Source organism: Sciurus vulgaris, assembly GCF_902686455.1.
Source record: "Sciurus vulgaris genome assembly, chromosome: 10".
Lineage (NCBI taxonomy): Eukaryota > Metazoa > Chordata > Mammalia > Rodentia > Sciuridae > Sciurus > Sciurus vulgaris.
In genome coordinates this window covers 74521811-74545203 of record NC_136470.1, presented here as the reverse complement: position 1 = coordinate 74545203, position 23393 = coordinate 74521811, and the positions used below count along the sequence as shown (strand labels likewise).

The following is a 23393-nucleotide window of genomic DNA, read 5'->3' as shown; positions in this document are numbered from 1 at the left end:
GAGAGGAAGACCTGAAATAACGGCTGTGAATTAACAATTAAATGCAGAGCAGACAGAATCAATGTAAGAGCTGAAGCCTCTGCAGACCTCCTTTGAATCGCATCCTAGGTGGGATTATAAAGGCTTGTTTCCTGCATGCACATGGTGGGCCCTCCTCCTTGGAGGAGGCTGTTCCACAGAGAACTAGAAGGTACAGAGAGAGCCTGAGGGACAGCAAGGCAAGTAACCACTACCACCAAATGACACTTCCAAAGCAAATGGAAAGTACAACCAAACACAAAACCACTTCAATGTCCAGAGTCCAAGGTACCAATGATACCAAGAGAAGGCAAGGAAAACCCCATGGAGTGAGGGCATGGCTGTAAGAAAGAGAGGGACAGACAGCACAATGAAAGCATCCGGACACCCTGGGTCAGTACGATGGGGTCAATACCATCCATCCAACCTGAGTCTCTGCTCCAGAACAATTGGAGTAACCCCCAGGAGGGTTAGAGGCACAGTGGACATGGCATTTCAACCAGTAGGCTGCAGAATTTTGCAAAACAAAGAACTTGGGCAACTTAGCACATTAGGCCTGCCTACTTTTACACCCCCCTCAGCAGAATATCCACCTGTCTGCTATGACTGCAGAATGTTAACTGCACAGGGCTTGATGGGAAGTCACCATGATTTTATTTTAGAGTTGGGTATAGGGAAGACAACTAAAACAGATTGTGTAGTTAGGCATAACAACGTGATTGCCACTTGGAACCACCACAGATTCCATTTTGGGACAAATAGTTCCTTTTAAGATCTGCTATCTCCAAAGACAGAGCTGTTAACTTATTTCAACAGAATGAGATTACAGGTAGATTCCCACTTTAAGAACTCTATACATACTCCTACTCTGCCCAGAATGAAGCCAGACCTCCAGGATTTGGGGAGAGGACACCTAGAATCGCTATCACCATGGATTCGTGTGAAGTAAGAGATAACATGGGAGTGAGAACATCATTCTCCCATCACACACATGTGGAATGAAGTCCAGTGCATAAAGTATTAGTCTCTCAGGGGAGAAAGCAGAGGTCCTACCATCTCGTCCTGTGTGGGGTCGTTGTCAAAGATCTTCATGGGTGGAGGGAGGGGTGTGTGTGACTCTTCATCTGGCTCATCTTCACCCCAACCTTTCTTGCTCTTCTAGAACAAAAGAGCAGCATTAGCTATTGTTTCACAGAGCTAAGATACCAATGGTTCAGACTTGACATACAAAAATAGAAGACAGGAGGAAGGTTCCTCTGCATACACGCCTTTCTTTTCAGCAGTTTTCTCCTCTGTAATATGGATACTCCTTATCTCAAAGGACAGTGAGGACCGAATAGGGGTAAATACACCTCCCCTGTTCCGCCCCCCAAAAAATCAAAACCCTTCACTATTCACTATCTATCTTACTGATTAGTCAGAAAAAGAGAAAGCTACAAGAATGGCCAAGGAGAGTTTCACTTTTTAAAAATATATGGAGGGCTAGTAAACCAGAATCTAAAGGTCACCAGGCCCTATGTCACTTCCAGAGGGAGAAATGGTAGAGAGCATAAAATTATAAGAAGTCTGATTACACATCGGGAGGATCTTCTCAGCCTTGTCAGTGATGAGAGCTGATACTCATCCACCATCACTGGGTGCCCCCATCAGAGCTACTGGCCGAACGTGACCTGGCGGCTGCACCTCCATCTATCCCAGCACTCCCTGCTGCAGTGACCTGGAATTGTTTACTCCCTTTTATGCGTGGCACTGCTCAAGACTCTTGGATACAGCACTATTTTCATAGTGAAATGGTCTCCATTCTTTCCTTGTTAGTCTGAACAGGTCTGGCCAGTTTTGGTGTATCCTCAGTAGAGGCAGGTGACCAAGTGCCACCCTCAGGTCTAGTTCCTAACTCTAAATATGGCCAAATGGTTTCTGACTGCTGGATATTCCTGATACTGGTCATTCTCTGAAGAGGTCACAGATTGAACTGGCCAAGTATCAAGAATAAGAAAAACTTGTCCCTGAGCGCTCAAGATGACAAGCTCTTGGAGACTGGCTAGATTACAGAACTGTGCAGGAGGCATGTCAGTGGTGCCTTTCCAAACAGAGGGTACCAGGGCCCAGAAGTACCTCATCGGCGCTGTCTCCTTGAGGGGTGGTCTCATCCCCAGGCTTGGGAGAGCCCAGGTCGAAGCTTTTCCGGCCATCGCGTACTTTCTTTTGTTTTTTGATGTTTCCATCTGCTTTCCCACTGTTGAGCCGACGCACGGGACTGGTAAGCCACTTCTTCAGGGTGTTGGTGGAGCGCTTGGGACCTGGGGAACTGTGGATGGAGTTCAGGGAAGGCTGAGCCTGCAAGTTGGCCACGGACTCAGATTTGCCTCCGTTTTCACTGGAGGAATGAGAGTATGCATCTGAGGAGGAAGAACAGACAGACACAGCCACATCAGAGGCAGCTAAGGCAGGATGCTGATCTGGGAGTAAGGTAGCTCCATCCTCAGGAAGGACAGAAGACAGAAGGTCAAGGCCAGCTGTGGACTTCAGACGAGGACCAGCAATAATAGCTGACATTTGATTTTTAACATGTAAACCACCATTCCAGATGTTGTGGAGGTAAAAACTCCTGCCTCCATGGAGTTTATATTATGGTGGGAAATAGTGGACCAGGAAGACAATAAAATAAGTAAAATGTAAAGCATTAGAAGATCTATGTTGAAAAACAAAACAGTTGGTCAGGGAAAGTCTTGGGATTTGACCTTGGACGGCAGACCTGAGGGTAGTAAGGGTGAACATGTGGTCAACTGGCAGAGGGCTTTCCAGAGAGGCAGGCAGAAGAGCCAGTACAGAGGCTCCAAGGCAGGACCTGGGGTGTGCTGGGGGTGACTTCAGCGGGGTGAGTAAGGGGAATAGCAGTAAAAGAGGACATAAGAGAAGCAGCAGTTACTGAGCCAAAGGGGCTGGCTGGCCAGCATTATGCCTTGGCTTTTACCTGGAGAGAAACCATCAGAATGTTAGCCAGAGCGATGTGGTCTGCCTTACATTTTAAAAGATCAGTCTAGTGTCTCTATTGAGGGTAGTGGAAACAGGAAGACAGGCTGAGTCTGCCAAAGTATTCCATTTGGGGGATGTTGGTGGCTGGCAGGAGGGCTGAACAAGTGGTAATTAGAAGGGATCAGATTCTGAACATATTTTGACAGGCGCAAGAGAGTTTTCTGATGAACTGCATGATAGATGAAAAGCGAGGAGTCAGGATAACTTGGGGTTTTGCCCTGAAAACAATTAGGATAGGTTCCTGAAATGGGGAAGACTGTGGAAGGAACAGGTTTTGGGGGAGGGAAGATAGATAGGAGTTCAGTTTCAGTGTTTTGAAAGCCCATCCCAGATCTGAGTGGAGAAGCTGAACAAGTCTGGAGCTCAGGGAAGAAAGTGCTGGCGAGCTGGATGCTGGTGTAAAAATGACTTGGGAGCCATGAGGCTGGGTGACATCATTAAGGGCCATCCATACAGATAAAAAAGAAGCCAGAAGACCAGGCCAGAAGCAGGGAGATGAAAGGACAAGGAAGCAGTCATAGCAGAAGAGTGGGTGTCCTGGAGACCATACCTAGTGTTATGTGGAGAAGGGAGAAATCTGCTATGTCAAATGCTACTTGCCAGGTCAAGAGCATTGACCTAAGCATTAAGTCTTCAACTTAGCAACATGGAAGTCATTGGTGAGTTTGCAAAAAAGCAGCTGTAATGGAGTGAAGGGCCAAGCCTGATTAGAGAGAGTGCCAGAGAATGGGAGAGGAAGGAGTCAGAGTGGAGAGCTCTTGTTTTGTTTTAAAGGGATAGTGATTGGAGATGAAGAGACTTTGTTTTGTTTTGTCTTTTTAAAATGGGAGAAATCAGCATATTGTTTATAAGCTGTTACACCATTTGCTATTTTTGGTGTGATAATGTACTTGAGATGGTTTAAGCATTTTACATGGGCTATCTGATTTCCCTCTCAGGACAATTCTACGAGGAAGTCCTGTTATCCTCATTTTACAGAAGAGGAAACTTCAGACTGGGAGAAACCAGTCAATCTGCCTAGGAACATTTAGCCTGGAGGGCCAGGGAGAGCTGTGAATGCCTGTCGGTCAGACTCAAGTGCCTCCTGGGCCCTTACAGCCGGTGCCGCACCCAGTTCTCCAGCTTTCCCCACAGGACAAGGCTGGAGGAAGAGCAGGTCCAAGAGAGGCCACACTGTTGTGGTGGGGCAGAGGGGTTAGAAAAGACACTGGGCAGATGTGAGCACAGAGGAAGAGCACATCAGGCAAACCTCATTTAACTCCCCCCCAGTCCTTGACATCTAAAAACCCATGAAACCCTGAGGAGATAAGCATTAGATTCTGCCTATCTTGGCTTATAGAATAGCTTTGAGTTTTATTCAAAAGGAAGCTCTTTAAGCCCACTTTTGATGTCATCCTGTTGCTCATGTTCCTGATGCAATTCTTGGTTCTATTAGTGTGAGAAAACTGGGGTTGCAAGGCGTCTAGAAGTTACACAGCAGCACGAGAGCATCAGTTTGCAAATCCAGATGCTAAGCAAGGATTACTAACCAATAACAATGTTACAGAGCACTGTGTTCAGGTTGTGTGTTCTAAAAAATATGTGACATAGATTTTATTTTCAGAGACCTCCTACCTAGCCTCACACATTTATCCACACACCATACACAATAGTAGAGGCAGAGGGAGGGAGGAAAAAGAACGAAAGAAGAAGACAGAGATGGCAAAATAAATTCACAAGGCTGTATGTGATTAATTGCTGAGGGTCTCTAGTTGGTAAGTAAGCAGAGTTCAGAGGTGGGTCAGGTCAGCATGGGTAGGACTGGTCTGAAAAGGTTTCATGGAAGAGCTGCAGCTGCACAGAAGGTGAATAGTGGGGGTGGGGGGCCCTTCATGGGGGCAGCCAAAACAAAAGCATAAGGCAGGAAAACTGGAAAGCAAGTTAACCAGCCTATGATAGATAAAATAAAATTTAATGGATGAAATTTTAAAAAATGAATGGAGAAGAATCTTGATGGCCAGATATGTGAGGACTCAATAATAAACTGGAGGAGTCTGACTATTGTGAGACTCTACTGAGACAGCATGATCAAAAGGTGGTTTTTAGTTTTTTAAATGAATCTGAACACTACATATATAAAACACAGCCCCAGAAGGATTAGAATCCAGAAGGTCACATGAGGACTGAGCACATGGAATACAAAGGAATGAACGTGGGACATGTCCAAGCAAATGGTTTCCATAATGTTAGGATGACAAATTAAAGGTGATTTGCCCCTATGTGGGCTTCTCTTGTCATCACCAATGTAGACTCCAGAGAACCTGTCCAGAGCCTGGTCTCAGGACAATGCCTGACAAGCTCTATCTACCTCACCCCATGGGTGCCTGACAGTGCCAGTTTGTATACTAGAGTTTAAATTGAACACATGACTAAATGTTCAAACAAATGATTACACTGGACTTTCAAACCTACTCCAAGGCTGAGTCATCCTTTCCTATAATGACTTTGCTCTAGACCTACACTAGAGCCCTAATCTGGCCTTAAAGGCCCTCTGGCTTAGACAAAGTCAATAGAGAAGAAATGAAATCCTGAAATAAGATGAAAAATGCTTTTGTCAATGGAGATCAATCTCCAGCTTATTACATGGGTCCACATTATGAACTCCAAGTTCAGGCTTGCTGTCCTCGACTCTGCTGGAACTTTCTTAGATGTTGCTAGAGCTTTGTGCATATTTTGGAAAACAATAGCAGAGTATTTGCATTTAGCCCCACAAAAACTGAGCTCCTAAAATTCCCTGGTATGAAGGATAACTTACAGGGTTACTCTGCTCAGGGAATATTTGGGGATCGACTGACTTGTTTGGTAACCGTTTAAGGACAAAGTTGTAATCTTATCTCAGAAAATTCCTTGCTGGCTGAGGTCTTGGGTGTGTTGACATTATTTTTGAAGTGTTTGGTATGGGTCGAACTCCTGTCCTCAAAGCCCGGGTGATAAACATCTCCAGGAGCACTGGTAGCAGGAGCAGGGTCTCTGTTATCTTTTGCTGATAAGCAGCGGAGGCTTTTCATTCACCAGGCCCCTGGGATACAACAGTAACGTACTGTGACAACAGAACTAGAGGTCCAGCCACATTAACTGTGCCTTGCGTTACCAGGCAAGACAGGAGACAATCCAAGTTTCCTCTTCCACCGCAGATCACAGCCTGTGTTTGAGATTTGCAAATGCAAATTTGGAACAACTGTTCCTCTCCCCCTGCTCTCATCTGGTTCTGCTTTTGTTCTTTCTGTATAAACTAATGGCAAAAGTACAACAGTTGAAAATTAAAAATCAAGAGTATTCCCAATGTTCTTATTTCAAGTTTATTCTAGATGAACAACTGGAGCCCATTCAACCATATTTGAGAACGGGAATCTGAGAGTTGGAAGCAACTTACGAATCATCATCTTGTCAGTGTCCTGTCTTGAGACAGGCCTATTTCCAAGTCACTTTAAATGCATGGTTATGAAAGAATGAGATATCATTTAGATTAGAAATATCTACCTAGTTAATGGCTTCTTCAGAGAAAGATTGGCACATTGTGATTGTGCCGTTTTTGGAAAATGACTGCCATTAGCTATTTGAGAATTTGCTTTAATATCATTCCCAATAGAAAAGTTTGGTGACCAATTTGCAACAACTATGATAATACTGTTCTCTCACTGAATCATCCCCAGTCAAGGTAGGGACTAATTATTATGTTTCCCATCTTAGGAAATTAGAAATGAGAGAATTTCAGGCACTGAGGCCCACTGTAGTATGTGGCAAAGGCAAAACTGAAACTCAAATCTGATTTTACTGCATCTATATTTAATCTTATTTCTATATCTGTATTCATTCTATATATTCCTTTAACCTCTACAATTATTGTAAAAAGGAGCTCCCAATTGCTAGTCTATTCAGTGTCTCAAATATGAATTTTATGTAATTAACATAAATTATAAAATTTCAATGTTGAAAACAGTCTTTGAGTTTATCTAATTGTACAAATGAGACAATGAAGGTTTATATATGGGAAGGTCACTATTACAAATTAGTAACAAAACTAAGACCAAAAATCTAGGCTTCTGATCCAGGGTTCTGGATCAATGCCCTGTCTTTAGCCAAAGGCTTAGAAACTGACCTTAAGACTGATAATTAGTTGTAAGTTTATGTATGACAAATATATTCCTAGACACTGCAAGTAATAAAGATCCTTTGATGTTCTGATAGCCACAACTTGATTTCTAAATTTTAAAAAATGAAATCATTTGTTTTATTTTTTTAAAAACAACATACTCAGTAGCATTGCTAATGGAAAAAAGCTCTCCTTTGTGTGTGTGTGTGTGTGTGTGTGTGTGTGTGTGTGTGTGTGTGTGTGTGTGTTGTGCTGGGGCTCAAACCCAGGGTCTGTGCATGCTATGCAAGTGCTCTACTGCTGAGCTACATCCTCAGTCCCTAAAACCATTTTACTACAAAATATTTTTTAAATACAGAAAAAAAAAAAAACAAAAAACTGACAACAATGTACTCACCACCCAGATAGGATGAATGGAAACACTTTTTGCCATATTTGCTTCAGCTTTTTAAAAAGCAAAAGATTATAGATAAAGTTGAAGATTTTATTTATTTATTGTGCTCATTTGTAATCCCACTCGGGCTGGGGATATAGCTCAGTTGGTAGAGTGCCTGTCTCGCAAGCACAAGGCCCAGGGTTCAAATTCCCAGTACCACAAAAAAAAAAAAAAAAAAAAATCTGTAATCCCACGCCCCAGTGGGCCTTCCCAGAGTTCAAGTCTCTTCTAAAGTTGATATGCAGCTTTCATATTCATGTTGTTAGATTTTTGCTTTATATGCAAATTTAGTATTATTTGTGTTTTATGTAATTATCATAATATAGGTACCATTTTGCAACTTTCAAATCCGCCTCCCTCAGCATTTAGAAGTTCAAGTGGTGCAGGTTATTCCCTGCGGATGACACATCTCCTGCTCTGTGGGGTATCCCTCAAATTCCTTGGAAGCTTCAGATAGACTTATGATAAGGCAGCTGATCAACTGCTGGAGAGGCGTCTCAGATACTATCCTGAAGTTAGAATAATACCTCCATGTGCTCAGCCTGTGCCTTGGGGCCAGACCACCATCATTTCAGGTCTAATCACAACAGCATGTGTCCATGCAGCACAGGAGGTAAGTAAATGGTGTCCACTTCACCTTAAGATACAAACTGGAAGGGAGCCCAAGAGAACTTGCTCACTGAACACATCATAACAGGCCCACTGTCTACGGCAAACATTGTCCTTTTTTTTGGTATTCCTTCATTAGTAACCAAAAGAGAAGACACCTGTACAAACATGGGTATAGGCTGGGGTTGTGGCTCAGTGGCAGAGCACTTGCCTCGCATATGTGAGGCACTAGGTTCTATCCTCAGCACTACATAAACATAAATAAATTAAATAAAGGTATTGTGTCCACCTACAACTAAATTTTATTATTTATTTATTTATTGTGGTGCTGTGGATCAAACTCAGTGCCTCACATATGCTAGGTGAGCACTTTACCACTGAGCCACAACTCCAGCCCCTACTAAACTTTAAAAAAAAAAAGGGTATAACTGAACATACTTGATATTTTTTATACCTGATACAGCTCATTTAGAAACTGAATTTCCCTGTTTCAACCCATACTTACTCCATTTTCATATCACATCTGAAAAAAAATTCATTGGTCTAGTGTACAATTTGCAAAACTATTCTGAAAGCAGAATACACTGTGCCTATTCATTGGAGTGCAAACATAGAATCTGGCAAATATCATATGGCTGCATCCACAGGACAATCATCTACTATTTTTCTAATCATAAACTACCATTTTAATGTCATTTCCACTCTGCTCAAAGTGAGTTGAAAGTAAAGAAGGATTATACCTCCTTGACAGAAAGAGAAGACTGTTTTATCAGCTTTGTGGGGTTTGTATCTCCAAAGACCAGGAATAGGACCCTGGAAAGGGCTAAGCTGAGTCCCAGAGAGGGTTTGAGTAGAACAAACAAATTCAGTTCCTCTCATTATACTTTCTCAACACACTTCTAACACCAGACATGTAGGGTTGTTCTCCACAAACCAAGCAAGCAATCCATTCTGCAGCAGACACCAGTTGGGGGTCCCCTAATTCAACTCTGGTGCTGTCTGCCTGGAGATGGAGTCATGAGGACCCAGTCTCCAATAATGCCCCTTCAGATTCCAATCACAAGGTCCAGGTTGTTTACTTGGGCTTCTGACAGACTGGTTATAAATTAGATTTGATTCATTTGCTTTGGTTTGATTAATTTGCTAAAGTGGCTCACAAAACTCATGGAAACACTTTTATTAGTTTGTTATAGAGAATTCTACAAAGAATACAGATGAAGAAGTACACAGGGCAGTTGGGAAGGGGCGTGGAGCTTCTAGGTGCATTGACCTCCGGGAACCTGTTAGCAATGGACAATCAGGAAGTACTCTGAAGCTATCCTCCTTTGGATTTTTATGGAGGCTTCATAATGAGGAATGATTGATTAAATCATTAGATAATTTAACCTTTAGTTCCCCTACTCCTTTCCCCAAAGGTTGGGGGTGAAACCAAAAGTTCTAACTCTTTAATCCTGCTTGGGTCTTTAGGGTGACTAACTTCATTCTGAAGCTACTAAAGGACTCCCAGGCATCAAGTCAACTCTAATTAGCATACAAAAAGTCACCTATCACTTCAGAGATTTTAAGGATTTTAGGAGTTCTCTGCCAGGAAACAGGATAAAGGCCAAATGTGTATGCCAATATGGCAGTTTGCATTTGTGCAAATGGCAGCCAAGTCTTCAGTAGATTGGGAGTAGCCCAAGATGCATACCTCATTAAGCTGGCTTACCATTTTCTTTTTTTCTTGCAGTACTCAAGACTGAACCCGGGGTCTTGACATGCTAGGCAAGCACTCTATCACTGAGCTCCATCCTCAGCACTTTTTATTTTTGAGACAGGGTCTCACTAAATTGCCCAGGCTGACCTTGAATTTATAATTCACCTGCCTTAGCCCCCTGAGTAGATAGGATTAGAGGTGGGCACTATCATGCCTGGCTTGACATACCATTTTCTATACTGGCTTGAATGGCACAACTTAAAACTGGAAAACTCCTTCTCAATTCATTCTTCTGGAGTTCAATGATTGCATTCCATTATACCTCAAAGGCATGTCTTCCATGTAATGTATCATATAATTATTAGAAAGACATGGGGCATATTTGTTCTATATTTGCAGTACCTATTTTATCTAGATGGTCAATAGACCTATAAATGTCCCTCTGCTGTTCATCATAATATTGTATTGGAAACTCTGGCTTCAATGGCTGAAATCAGAAGAAATAACAAACATTCCTAACATCCACTAGATGTCCACAGAAGGATCCCTTAATCTCCTGCTCTTCTGTGTCACTCTGGCACCAACAATATAGGAATATGCTCAAGACAGGAGTAAACTCATCCTTATTGCCTTCCATGGATTGAGCTGTATAAGAACAGAGCATTTCAATACATCTGACTGCAGAGATTCCATATTCAAACACTCCTGTTTTCTAGAAAGAATTTTTCTAGTATTTTTCACACTGCAAATTCACATCTAGAAAAGGGCATATGATGGGTGTAATGTACAAAGCTGCTCCCCCGACCTTTCCATTGCAGCCATTTTCCCCGCCTCCCAAGCACTTGTCATCCTAGCTAGCTATGGGTTCATCAGTCAGCTTGCAAGTATCCTTCTCCATTATTGGTCCCCTGTTAGCCTGGCAGAATTCAACTGCTTCACGGTAGCTACCCCGCCATCTTTTCTCACGCTTCTCTCTCTCCTACTCACTTTCTCTATCCTCCTCGCTTTTCCACTCTCTCTGGCGCGTGCCCTCTCTCTTTCCCTTTCTTTTCCTCTCATTTTCTCTCTTACCCTGCAGGGAGACACTCTGTTTGCTTAATAAACTCCCTTATGTGATTTCCGGTGTCCAGCGTGGTTTTGGTGGGGACAAAACCCTTGGATGGACAAGGGAGGGACAAGAATGAAAATTCTCTGTAACTAATACATAACTTCATGTTTCTCTGTAAGCATGGCCAGTATGAAACCCACAGTATGAATTAATATGTCCTGCATGGCACAGGATAATGAGCATGGCAGGTCTTCTAGGGGTCTGCTTGTGAAAGCAAGTTCCTGTTTGTATATTCAACTAAGGTCGGAAGGTTATGTACCACCAGTTCCTGGCACGGCTGGCTTCCCAGCAAACCAGCTGGTTGGCCATCTTGGTTCATGGGTAGTTGGGAGAATGAACAAAGCTGCTATGGTGACAGCAAGAGGAAATGAAGGAGAAACACAGTTTTCTTAACACTAGGAAACTTGCTGCCCTTGCAATGTCTTCCTACCACAATTTTAGACTAACCTTGGTAACACATCATGACTCAGGATATTCCTTCTCCCATTTCTTAGTTATACTGAAGTCTGCAAAGCACAGTACAAGTCCCTGCCCCCTGCTTATTATGCCAAAGCTCTCATACTTAGTTCAGGAATCTCTTTACCAACACTTATTCTTTACTTCACCATTTTCCCTGAGACTTTATGTGTCTTTACAAATTTTATACATCTAAATCTCTATTAACTTAGAATATTGGTGTCTGATTTTTCCTAAAAACAAAGAGAACTCTGCACTTTAAAAGTAATTGGTATTGGGCTATATCTTAGTTTTGTTTCTACTTACTGATAGCACCCCACTTTTCTTTTTTTCCAGTACTGGGAATTTAACCCAGGGGTGCTTTACCACTGAGCTATATCCCCATTCCTTTTTATTTTTTATTTTATGACAGGGTTTCACTGAGTTGCCCAGGTTGGTCTTGAACTTGCTTTCCTCCTGCCTCAGTCTCCTGGGTGGGTGAGATTACATGTGTGCACCACTGTGCCCAGTTTATTGTCCCCTTGCTTTTCCCTATACTGCTGGTTCTGTCCTGGCAAAATGCCCATAGATCCAAGACCCAGAAATGATTCCAAAATCTGGGGTCATCAACACAGGCCAAGAACCCTGAAGATGCCTGGAACCGTTTGGAACATTAGTCCTTACTAGAAAGGTCTTTGGATGCACAAAGCAACTTCCACAGAGGGGAAGAGTCAGCACTTCTGGCTTCATCTAGACTAAGTCTCCTGAATTCTGAAATCTAATTCAGTTCAGGTTTCCCTCAGCTACTGCTGCCTCCTTTAGCTGTCCACTGTCCACTCCTTGTCCCATGCTTCAACTCCCAGCAGGATGCCACTGGAAGCAGAGGGTAAAATGATAAAGTTCCCAACTGTTTGTCCTCAAGGTCTCCTTGGTCCCAGCTTTCCCTCTATATTCATCTCCCTGAGCCAGAGTCAGGGGAGGAGGGCCCTCAAAGGACAGCACCCTACCCACTCCAGGTAAGCACACCTGAAAAACACAGGTGCTGTGATATGTTGCCCCACCAATTCACTTGAATCACTATCCCATCTTGGTGCCTTTAGGAGTGAAGGGCTAGAAAGTTCTTGTGTTGGACCAGTGGTAATTTCAGAAGTTTGACATATCAGGTTGGGTAAGAGTCAGTGAAAACGGCTCTGCTGCTCTTCCAAGAGTGAATATTCTAAATAACACCTCACTCTTCACACCCCTCTTATTCTCCTTGACTTGGCCACAGTCTCTGGGGAAGGAACACACATTTCTTTCAAACCAGGGAGTAGAAAACTTCTTCAAAAGACTTCTGAACTGTTCAAAACACAAGCACCAGAAGAATGAAGTGAAACTTCACAAATTAAGACCACATAAAGGATGTACCACATTAGTATAAAACCAAAATACACAGTTTTTATTGTAAAAAGATGGCTTCTTTATGAGATATCATCTCACATTTGATAGAAGGGTTACAATCAAAAAGTCAACAGTTCATTATTGCCCTGTGTGCATACATGATCACATATATGATACCGGTGTGATTCTACACCATGTTCAACCAGAAGAATGAGAAATTATACTTCAGGTATGTATGATGTGTCAAAATGCTTTCTATTGTCATGCATAATTAATTAGAACAAATTAAAAAAGAAATCTTTATCAAAATAAATAAACTATGAAAAACTGTAAAAAAAAAAAAAAGCAACAGATAACACATGTTGGTGAGGGTGTAGAAAAGGGAGCCTTTGTACACTGTCGATGGAGATGCAGCTGGGCAGCCGTTAGGGATGACAGTGTGGAGGTTCCAAAAGAAATTAAAAATAGAACCGCCAGGGCTGGGGTGTAGCTCAGAGGCAGAGCTTAGCATGTGTAAGGCACTGAGTTCAATCTTCACCACACACTGGAAGGAAGGAAGGGAAGAAGGAAAAGAAAGAGAAAGAAAAAGTAGAACTACCAAATAAGCCATCAAGTGGCCCTCCTGGCTCAGTGGGAAGCACACTGGTCTCAGAAGATTCGGCAATCTTTCTTTTGGGAATAATCCCAAAGGAAATAAAATCACAATCTTATTAATATATCTATATCCCTTGCATCATTATTCACCATAACCAAGATATGAAAACAATCTGTTGACAAATGGATAAAGAAACTGGAATACATGTGTGTATGTATGCATGTGTGTGTGTGTGTGTGTATAAAATGGAATATTATTGAAATATATACAATGGAATATTATTCAGCCTTAAAAAGAAGACCCCAACATTTGCCAAGTCATAAATGAGACCATAAGACATTATGCTGAGTGAAATAAGTCAGATGCAGAAAGAAAACTATTGTATGATCTCATTTAAATGTGGAATCTAAAAAAAGGGAGGGGAAGATACATAGAGATAGAGAATAAAACAGTGGTTACCAGGAGTAGGGTTTGTGAGAGGTTAAGAAATGGTACATGAATGTCAGAGGATACAAAAGTACCTCATGCAGGATGAACAAATCTAGGAATCTAATGTACAAGATTAGGATTATAATTAATAAAATTATGTTGTATTTGGAATTTCTACTACATGAGTAGATTTAACCTACTCTTGCCTCCAAATAAGGAGTAATGATGTGAGCTGAGGACTATGTTAATTTGCTTCATTGCAAAAACTTTTTGCTATTTGTATGTCATGTGGTGCACCTTGAATATGTACAATAAAGTTTATTCAAAAGCAATCAATGGTTTCTACTTTCAAGGGACAGGGAAATAAGAATTAGTGGATGAGCAAGGCCTGGGACTGCCTGAAACCTGCATTCATCAGTAAAGATGTCATAAACACAAGGAGGGTCATCTAACCACAGCAGATGGTAACCACCAAGTTCCAAGGCCAGGGTGGGCGCATTCTGGCTTTCTCTCACCACACACAACCTTCCCAAGGTTACCTGGCAAGTAAGCCAAAATTTCCTGCTCAAATAGGGCCGCTCCTGAGTCTAGGATGTATGCTAGGCCTTGAAACAAACCCTGAAGTGGTTTGAATTAATCCCCCTCAAGAACCATTCCATCCTGACCTCATGGTGACATTTCCCTATTTCTTCTCAAACAGTGTGCACACATACAAGTTCATCACAAAGCCCCAGAATAGCACAAATGTCTCTACAAAATGGAAGGCTCTCCCATGGAATGACCAAGGCTCGCTTTCAGCTTCTCCTCCTACCAGTGGGTTCTTCATCCAGAGACTTCTGAGCTGACGTCTTCTTTCCAATCCCTCTGTCCTCTTGCTTTAACTATGCAGCAGCCTCCAAACTGGTCTCTCTGTGTCTAGTCTTCTCTTACCCACCTGACACATCTCTGCTACCCAAGCGATTGCATCACTCCATTCAAGTCGCTGTTCAAAACCCACTGGGCAGTCTCTCCTTTAAGCTCAGCTGAGCTTGCCCTTCCTTCCAGTCCTATGAGTTTCCATTCTTTGGCAATCCAAGATTTTCAAACTGTGGTCCCCGAACAGCAGTATTAGTATCACCTGGGCACTTGGTCAAAAGCAGATTTCAGACTTAGTGGATCAGAAGCTCTGGGGGTGGCCCAGCACTCTGTTTTAGCAAGCCCGCCAAGTGATTTTGATGCAAGCCAATGTTTGAGAACCACTCTTCTATGGGAACCCTCCAATTGAGTCTAACTGTTCAGTTCACTGTGCCCATAGCACTGTGGTCCTCATTGCTCATGCTGCCCTCCAGCTCTTGACTTGTCAGAAGTCTACCTAGGACTCCTTTAAATCACTAAGCCCAGCATGTTTTCCTTCTCCTCTGACAGCACCTTTTGGTCCAATCACTGGACACTGATAAATGCCTGTTTGTGTATTTTTCCTTGCTAAGGAAAGTCCTGGAGGACAGAGGTATCCTACATCTTTGTCTAGCACAAATTTTGGGGTCATTAAATCACCAGTGATGAATAGCTAAAGACAAAAAAAAAAAGACAAATCATTGTCGTCTTGGTATTTTTAGGACCAAGACCTCTAAGAAAAGTCAGTGCTGGTGAGTACTCATCTTTTAAACTTTGCAATGTGAATATTAATATAGGCGTGTATTTTCCATGTTCCTTAAGATGGTCTAGATGTTGTCCTTTTAATTAAAAATGAGTTAAACAAAGTCAACTGCTTCTTTACTGCAGGCTTCTCAGAACCTTTAATATGCTAATACATTGCTAACTCCAGAGGAATATACAGTTTGGAACAGTTTACCAAACTGCTATTAATCTGTCACAGAAATCTGTGGATGGCATTGATTTTGACTATTATTCCATCTAAATCTGGGAGACACAAGATGAATTAGACTCCTGGGGATAGTGTCCTGAGAGCAGGGTTGTTGGTCAAACTCAAAATCTGTTATGAAGGCCAAAGTAGAAGATAACTTACAATCCAGTCCAGTTATTTTAGGGTTATGTGCTATCACATCAAAGTCTACCCAGAAGCCAGTGGGAAGCATGCTCAGGATTCAACTGATAATGTGTCCTTCAGTAGTAACCTTAACCAAAGGTAATTTCCATGGCTTCATTGTGGAGGCCGAGGGTGATTCCGGAAAGCTCAAGTCTGTAATTAAGTGCTACTTAACTGAAAATGTTGCAATGGAAATTCTCCTAGGGAACCTGAGAAACGAAGAAAGAAGAGGAAACTGCCCATCTGGAGGAAGAAATAGCCAGTTGAAGGGCAATGACTGCCTATTTTCAGTGTCCTTTTTTGGTTAACTACATTTTTTATGGGTAATGGGGAAAATGTGAAAGTTCAGGGTCTCTGGACTTACCCTAATTTGAGATTCTGCAGTCTTAACCTGGCCCTGCTTCTCCCAAGTACCTGAGTCAAATGGGTTTTCCTCTAGGCTCTCCTCCCTGGCTTAGAAAAAAGTAATGAGCAAGCTGGATGAGGTAGCACAGCCTGTAATCCCAGGGAGGCTGAGACAGGAGGATGGCAAGTTCAAAGCCAGCCTTAGCAACAGCAAGGTGCTAAGCAACTCATGAGACCCTGCCTCTAAGTAAAATACAAAAAAAGGCTGTGGATGTGGTTCAGAGTTTGAGTGCACCTGAGTTCAATCCCTGGTAACCACCCCCGCAAAAATAAAAAATAAAAAATAAAAGTAATGAGGAAGACTGAGTTCAGTCTGAGTCTCCAGATGAGGGCAATATCTCTGCATTTCTCAGTTCTGTGCTCTTCAGGCAAAAGTGCCCCCGTGCTCCTCTCTGTTTCCAGGAGCACAGATTCAACCTAAGAGTATGTGTGCCTAGGAAACCCTCTGCCTGGCCCACCTGATCCCTGTGGCATCAGTTCTTAAAAATTTTTTACTTTGATATAATTTCAGATTTAGAGAAAAGTTGCAAGAGTAATACAGAGAATCCCTATATGCCCTTACTCAGATCCCCTAAATGTTTACATTTTACCACCTGCTTTTTCTCTTCTCACTGAATTGAGAATAGGTTACAGAAAAGATTCCCCTTTATCCCTTGACACTTCAGTGTATGTTGTCTGTCTTCCTTCCTTCCTTCTTCCTTTCTTCCTTTTTCTTTTGGTATTAGGGATCGAACCCAGGGGGACTTTACCACTGAGCTATATATATCCCCAGGACTTTTTATTTTTTGTTTTGACACAGGGTCTCGCCAAATTGCTTAGGGTTTTGCTAAACTGCTGAGGCTAACCTTGAATCTGCAATCTTCCTGCCTCAGCCTCCCATGTCCTTTGAAAGATAGGCATGTGCTACCATGCCTGGCTCAGTGTGTTTTCTTAAAACAAGAACATTTTCTCACATAACTGAAGTACTGTGAGCAAAATCAGAAATTTAGCATAGGTACTCTATTTAAATGTTGCCAATTATCCAATAATGTTTCTTATTTTTTAAAAATCAGGTCTTTCATGACTTGCACATCTTTTATAAGAATATGGTAGCTGTTTTATATAATGTCACTCATTTTGGGTTTGCCTGGTGTTTCCATGTCATTTAACGTAGGGTGTACATTCTGGGTCCAAACAGTCCCCCAAATGATGCCTCAGCTCAGGAGGCATACAAGACTGAGTTAATTCTGCACCAGTGAAGTTAACTTTAATCCTCTGGATAAGATGGTGTTTGTCACTGGCACGATGTTCTAACCCACCAACTCACATGGTATACTTGTTTAGTCCTGGTGTGTTAAAATTCTTGCATAATTTTGCCTTGCCTAACCATATGACAAAACATAAATAATGTTTGAACACAACTCCCGTGTAAAATAATTCCATTCATGAAATAATTTCCTGGTTACAAATGAGAAAGGAATAATTTTCCACTCCCTGGAAGAGAGACTGAACAATGTATAATAAAAGTGGTTACTATGCTAAAGTCTAGAACTAGATTTTGTTAAAATTTCGTAAGCTGTGCTTTAACATGCAATGTACAGTTGATTTAAGCTTATAGCAGACAAAATGCACCAAGCTGAACTTTCCACATAAAATACATTCCTAAATGGGAATTCTGAAAGCTGTTCAGAATGAACAGAGGTACTTGGGAGAAGCAGGGCTGGGTTAAGACTGCGGAGTCTCAAATTAGGTTAAGTCCAAGAGACCCTGAACCTTCACATATACCCCATTCCCCACAAAAAAGCGTAGTTTACCAAAAAAGGACACTGAACACAGGCAGTCATTTTGTCTGAAAATAGCAAGCCATGAGCCTCTTCTATGGATCTTGAGATTGTCATCGGAAATGATATTGGAGCTTTTGGGGGAGGTCCAATGTGCTGGTTGGCTCTGTTAACTACTTACAGTATTTTGCTAATAAGTACAGAAAGATCCCACAACAAAGAACACTGATTGCTCCTGAGTCATTAGCAAGGGAGCTGACTGCTGGGAAGGCTGAAGAAAGAAAATGGGATTCTAAGATTCTGGTAGACAGTGGGGCGTTTCCAGTCTCACAAGTCAAACAAGGCTGAAGGTGGGAGAAATGGCCAGAGAGTGATCAGAGTAGATCAGTGGGAACCTCAGAGGCTTAAGTGCTGGCTTTTAGTTTAGAAAATATTGAATTAGATTACCTAACTGTTCTAGCAAATAATAAAGCCTTGGGCATAAGAAGAGCTGAGTAGAGTGTAGATCAGCAAGATGCCACAAGACTCTAGAAAGGTCACTTCCCAATTATAACATGTGGCTTATTTGCATGATTGGGACAGAAACTGCCTTTAACCGCCTGTTGGGGCAGGCATGACAAGCCAACACCTGCTCTGGTGCCAAGAGCCAGTTCCCACAATTTACTAGCAGAATTTTAACTTCTCTTCAATCAGGAAAAACATCTAGGCACCCATGGGGGCGCTATAGAACCAGGCACTTATTTACCTAAAGCAAATGGCAAAGCTCAGATATCTACAGGGATCAATATGTAAGCTAAATGTGACCAGAAACTAGACAGTCAGAAGATGTATAGGTTATGAGAGACTACACTCGATTCATGTATGATCTATCAAAATGTATAAATGCATTCTACTATCACGTTCAATAAATTAGAACAAATAAAAAAATTTTAAAAAGAGAAGTATAGGTTGTGGCAAAACAGTGTAAGTGTGCTATTCACATTCACATTTTTAAAACGGATCACTCTCCTGCTGAATATCACACATCTGGCCAAAGGCCCAAGGGCTGTTACTTCACTGTGCCTGCCCAGGGGTGGCAAGACCATTTCTGCCTTGCCACAGGTAGGCTACAGCTAGAACTCCCAGCTTCATGATCCACATAACTGGGATGGAGCATCACCCAGTACCAGATAGCCCTGCAGAGGAAATGTGTAATTAGCCTCTTTCCAAGGGAACGTCTTCTTTCCAGAAGTCTGACAAGACCCTGCCCCTTCCTGATGGCTCTTTTATTACTTAAGTGCTGGGTCCCACGGGCTCAATTTATGTAACTTTTATGCTTGAAGATATTATGTTATTATTAATTCATCTAACCAATGTTTATTGAGTGCCTTCTATATGCCAGGTGCTGTCCATGTGTTCCTCCAGGTAGGACACAGACCAAGTCCTGACATTAGGAAGATGGCAGTCTAGTTGGGGTGGGGGTCAGGATAGAGACATAGAATAAGCTAATAAATGAATCAGAAAACTTTCTGATAGTGTTCAACAGTGTTTAGAGAATTAAACTGGCTAATGGGTTGGAGGCGGCTGGATGATTTGCTTCTTCAGAATGAGTAGCTGGTGACAATCTCCATGAGAAGTGACATTTAAGCTGAGACTTGAAGGACAGGAAGGAACCAGACCTGTGAAGACAGGGATGAGGTTTTCTGCTGAGGTTACAGAATGCACAGAGATCCTGAGGCAGAAATGAGTTTAGGATGATTGAGTCACCTGCAACTGGAACACAGGTGGTTGTGGAGTGGCATGAAATGGACAGGGACACAGAGACTAGACCCAGAGCCTTGGAGGCCATGGTGTAGAGCTGGCACTGCATCCCAATATTACTGGGAAGCCACCAGAGTGGTTTAAAAGGGGACAGGATTTAACTAATAACCTTTAAAAATTCTGGATTGTTCCATGTCGTATGGGTGGACAAATTTCTCCTGAATTAGAATCACCTTCCCATCGAGAATCGTCCTTTCCTCCGGTGAAGAGTACTGGACATGGGAAGAAATATCTTACTAGACATGGATGAATAGAACCAATCGGGATACTCAAATGTGGTCTCTGGACAAAACTCTATTCAGCTCTCACACACAGGGCCATCCTATTCCTCCCTAACAACAGCTCAGGTTTCTGACATCTAAGTGTCATCTGAGAACTCTTGCTTCCTTCTGCTATCGGAGGCATGTTGGTACAGCACTGGGTGAGGTTATCAATGAGCTGTGCTCCCACCTCTGATCTTGCTTATTGCTCTGCCTAGACAGTTCTTCCATATCCCACAGGCCCCCTCTTCCTTTGGGTAGCTATTGCAATGCTGCCTGTTCATCCAGCCTTTCCCCCTGCCCTATGTAAAACTGCAGCAGCCCACCCTCCACACTGACACGCACTATTCCCTTTCCCCATAGCTTTATCGCCACCTACTAACCATGTCTTTTGATTTCCTAGTATCCTCTATTCTTCACCTTGATGTCTCAATCCTCACTGACCCTGCAGAGACAGATCCGCCCACGGATACCTAATTCCTAAAGATAGTTTGTACCTTCAATATGCAAACCCACTAAACCAGACCCTATAACCCTAGCTACTTCCCTTATCAGGCTCTTACTTTTCTGGACATAATCCACCTGCCCTAATCACTCCAGGGTCAGGTATGAGAAAACCAGGGACAGCTCCCAAGACCCCAGAGTACTCTGAAATTATTCAAACCAGGCAGTCCTAAACCTGCTTACCCTGCCTCCTTCCTTAAAGGCTTTGGCCCACGAGTTCCTTCTCTCTGCCTGCACCAATGTCGGTGCTTTCTCCTATGGCCTGGCATGGCACACACCTCCTCTTGGGAACCATTGAGTCACAAACTGTCTTTTTAATAGCAATTGTGATTGCTTGGCATTACCAATCCTCAAATTTTTTTATTAATACACTATATTTCACAATACCACTTCAGAATTTACTTCTTATCCCTCCTCACCACACTAAAACCTAAGTTCCATGAAGGTAGAGACCTTTGCTTTTGTTCAATTCTATGCTCCCGGCACCCAGAAGAGTCTGATATAGAACTAAAACACTCAAACATGTGTTGGGGGAAAAAAAGATTTCAAAGAAAGTGTTCAGTAACTATATTCTAAATATTCAATGACTAAAGAGACAGCAAAGGTGTCTGTTTATGTGTTACATGGATGAATACAGAAGCCAAGTGGGACCGGAGATCCATCTCTGCCCCTCAACCTTGCTGAACATGAGTTTCCTCATCTAGAAAATGCGGAGAGCTACCACCCACATCTGAGGGGTTGTTATGTGACAATAAACAACAATGACAATAATGACTATTGAATGACAATAAACAGTATCGTGTTGCAATACAGCAAGGCCTGCTGTAGCCGTGCCAGCAGGGGCCTCAGACCTGCAGGACAGCCAGTCCCTGTCCTCAGCATCAGCCTTGCTCTGAGAATGGGTTCTCCCTCCCTTTCCTTCCCAGGACGCAGGACGGCAGCTCAGGGAGAAGACCCTCCTCCCACGCAGCTCCCTGCCCCTTACTCCTTGGTAAAATGCTGCTCCTCAGTCACAGCTGAAGAAGCAGATCCCGGCTAGTGCAAGTACACATGCTCACAGGTGTTTGACAGGTGTGAATATATGAATTAAATGACACTCTCAGAAGTGCCAGGAATTCAGGTGGGAGACCCCAGAACCATCAGGTTCACCTGGAAGAGGGGATTTATCTGATTCATAACATTTTCCACCTGTTTCTCATTTCAAAGTCAGAAAGTACTTCACAACCTCAACAATAACAAAAAATATTTAGGTGAATAGAAAGACTTCAAAAGCAATATAGTCATTACAGGAAAAAAAAAAATCCAAGAAAATGAAGAATGTGTGTGTACAAAAGGGTATTTGATGAATGAAGTAGAACTCAAGCCCAGGTGACCCTTCTTTAGCAACTGACCTGTTGGATAAGTCTCGGGACCCCAGAGGGCCTGGTGCTGCTTATCCCTTCCAATGGCAGGTGGACACCTGGCTCCCAACTAAAAGTACTGTGTGGTATAGTCAGAGGAGTACCAGGCCGCACCCAGAAACCCAGGTGTGGTTCCCGTCTCACTTCTAAATGCAGTATGATCTCAGCCCCAATCTGCTGGGTTCCAAAGTACTCATCTGTCCAAAGGAAGAAAAAGTTCACATCATTTCTACCAGCCCTTTCTGTTGTGAGCCTTGGAGATAAAGAAGGTTCAAATACGAATTCTGGGCAGATTTTGAGAAGTTATTATTGGGGGGGGGCACTATTTCAGATCCCATCCTTGGTCCCCAACACTCAGGCAGATCTGTTGAAGAGAAGGAAACTCCCAGAAGCCAGAGTTGGAACCTGATCAGGAGAGAGGCAAAATCACGGGTTCCACTGGTCAACAGGAGAGAAGGCAAGATGGCAGGAGGCACACTGGATGGTGTCCGATGACTTCTAGCAACTCGTCCTTGGGTTCATAGGCCCAGGCTCAGATGCCCTCTCCTTATCACCACCCCTACTACATAGGCAGGGCCAGGGCCAGGGCTTAGTTCCAGGTAGCTGTTCCTCGTGATTCTTGAAAAACCCACCACCTATTCCAGAACCCTAAAGTGTGCAAATTTATAATAAATATTTTAAAGGTTGCACAAAAGACTATAAATTTGTAAAACTGTAGTAAAATGCTTAGATAATTAAATGAAAAAAGCAAGACATAACATTGAGTATAAAAACAGAACCAATGCACTAATATGTACTCAGGGTAGGGAGGGTGGAACACATGTGTGGGACATGCCAGGCCCTGGATTCAATCACCAGCACCAAAAAAAATCAATTAATTATGTTAAACACATACAGAAAAAAGACTGAACTGGAAAATAAGTAAAGTCAAAAGTCTGTAGGACTATAGGTGGTATCCTTTCCTGACTTTCCCCTTTATTTTCTAAATTACCTGCTAAATATAAATAAATACTATTGCTTTAAAAGTTTCTCACATAAAAATACATGCTCATAAAATGAGCATGCAATAGCTTGGGAGATCATAGGGCAGTAAGTCCATCTTTCTTTAACTTCTTTCCAATTATTTCCCCACATTCCAATTCCACTCTCCACATTTTATAAACCACATTTATGGGGTTTTTAAGGAGACAGGACTATGAGAAATGATTAAGAAGTCTGCACAGGCAACAAGTTGTTAAACAGGTAAGGAATGGATCTTGGGCTCTGGCTCTTGGGTAGCCTCTATGTGCCACTAGGTCACCAATAAGTACCCCCTTCTAAGACAGGAGACACTCTAGTCTAACTTTCATTTAAGGCCAAAATTT

General features: G+C 42.5%; 1 protein-coding gene across 25 annotated transcripts in view; it reads right to left on the bottom strand.

Annotated features, from left to right (window-relative positions):
- The window catches only part of KALRN (kalirin RhoGEF kinase), a 647130-nt gene that overhangs the window by 79313 nt on the left and 544424 nt on the right, over positions 1–23393 (bottom strand). For 17 of the 25 annotated variants that reach the window (XM_079156104.1, XM_079156098.1, XM_079156082.1 and 14 more), the window contains 2 exons: positions 2134–2417; positions 1072–1176 (listed from right to left, as the gene is read on the bottom strand). In XM_079156104.1, coding sequence (XP_079012230.1) covers positions 1072–1176; positions 2134–2417 — 389 coding nt within the window. The remainder of the gene's footprint in view (positions 1–1071; positions 1177–2133; positions 2418–23393) is intronic. The other 8 variants (XM_079156093.1, XM_079156099.1, XM_079156109.1 and 5 more) reach the window with 1 other exon arrangement.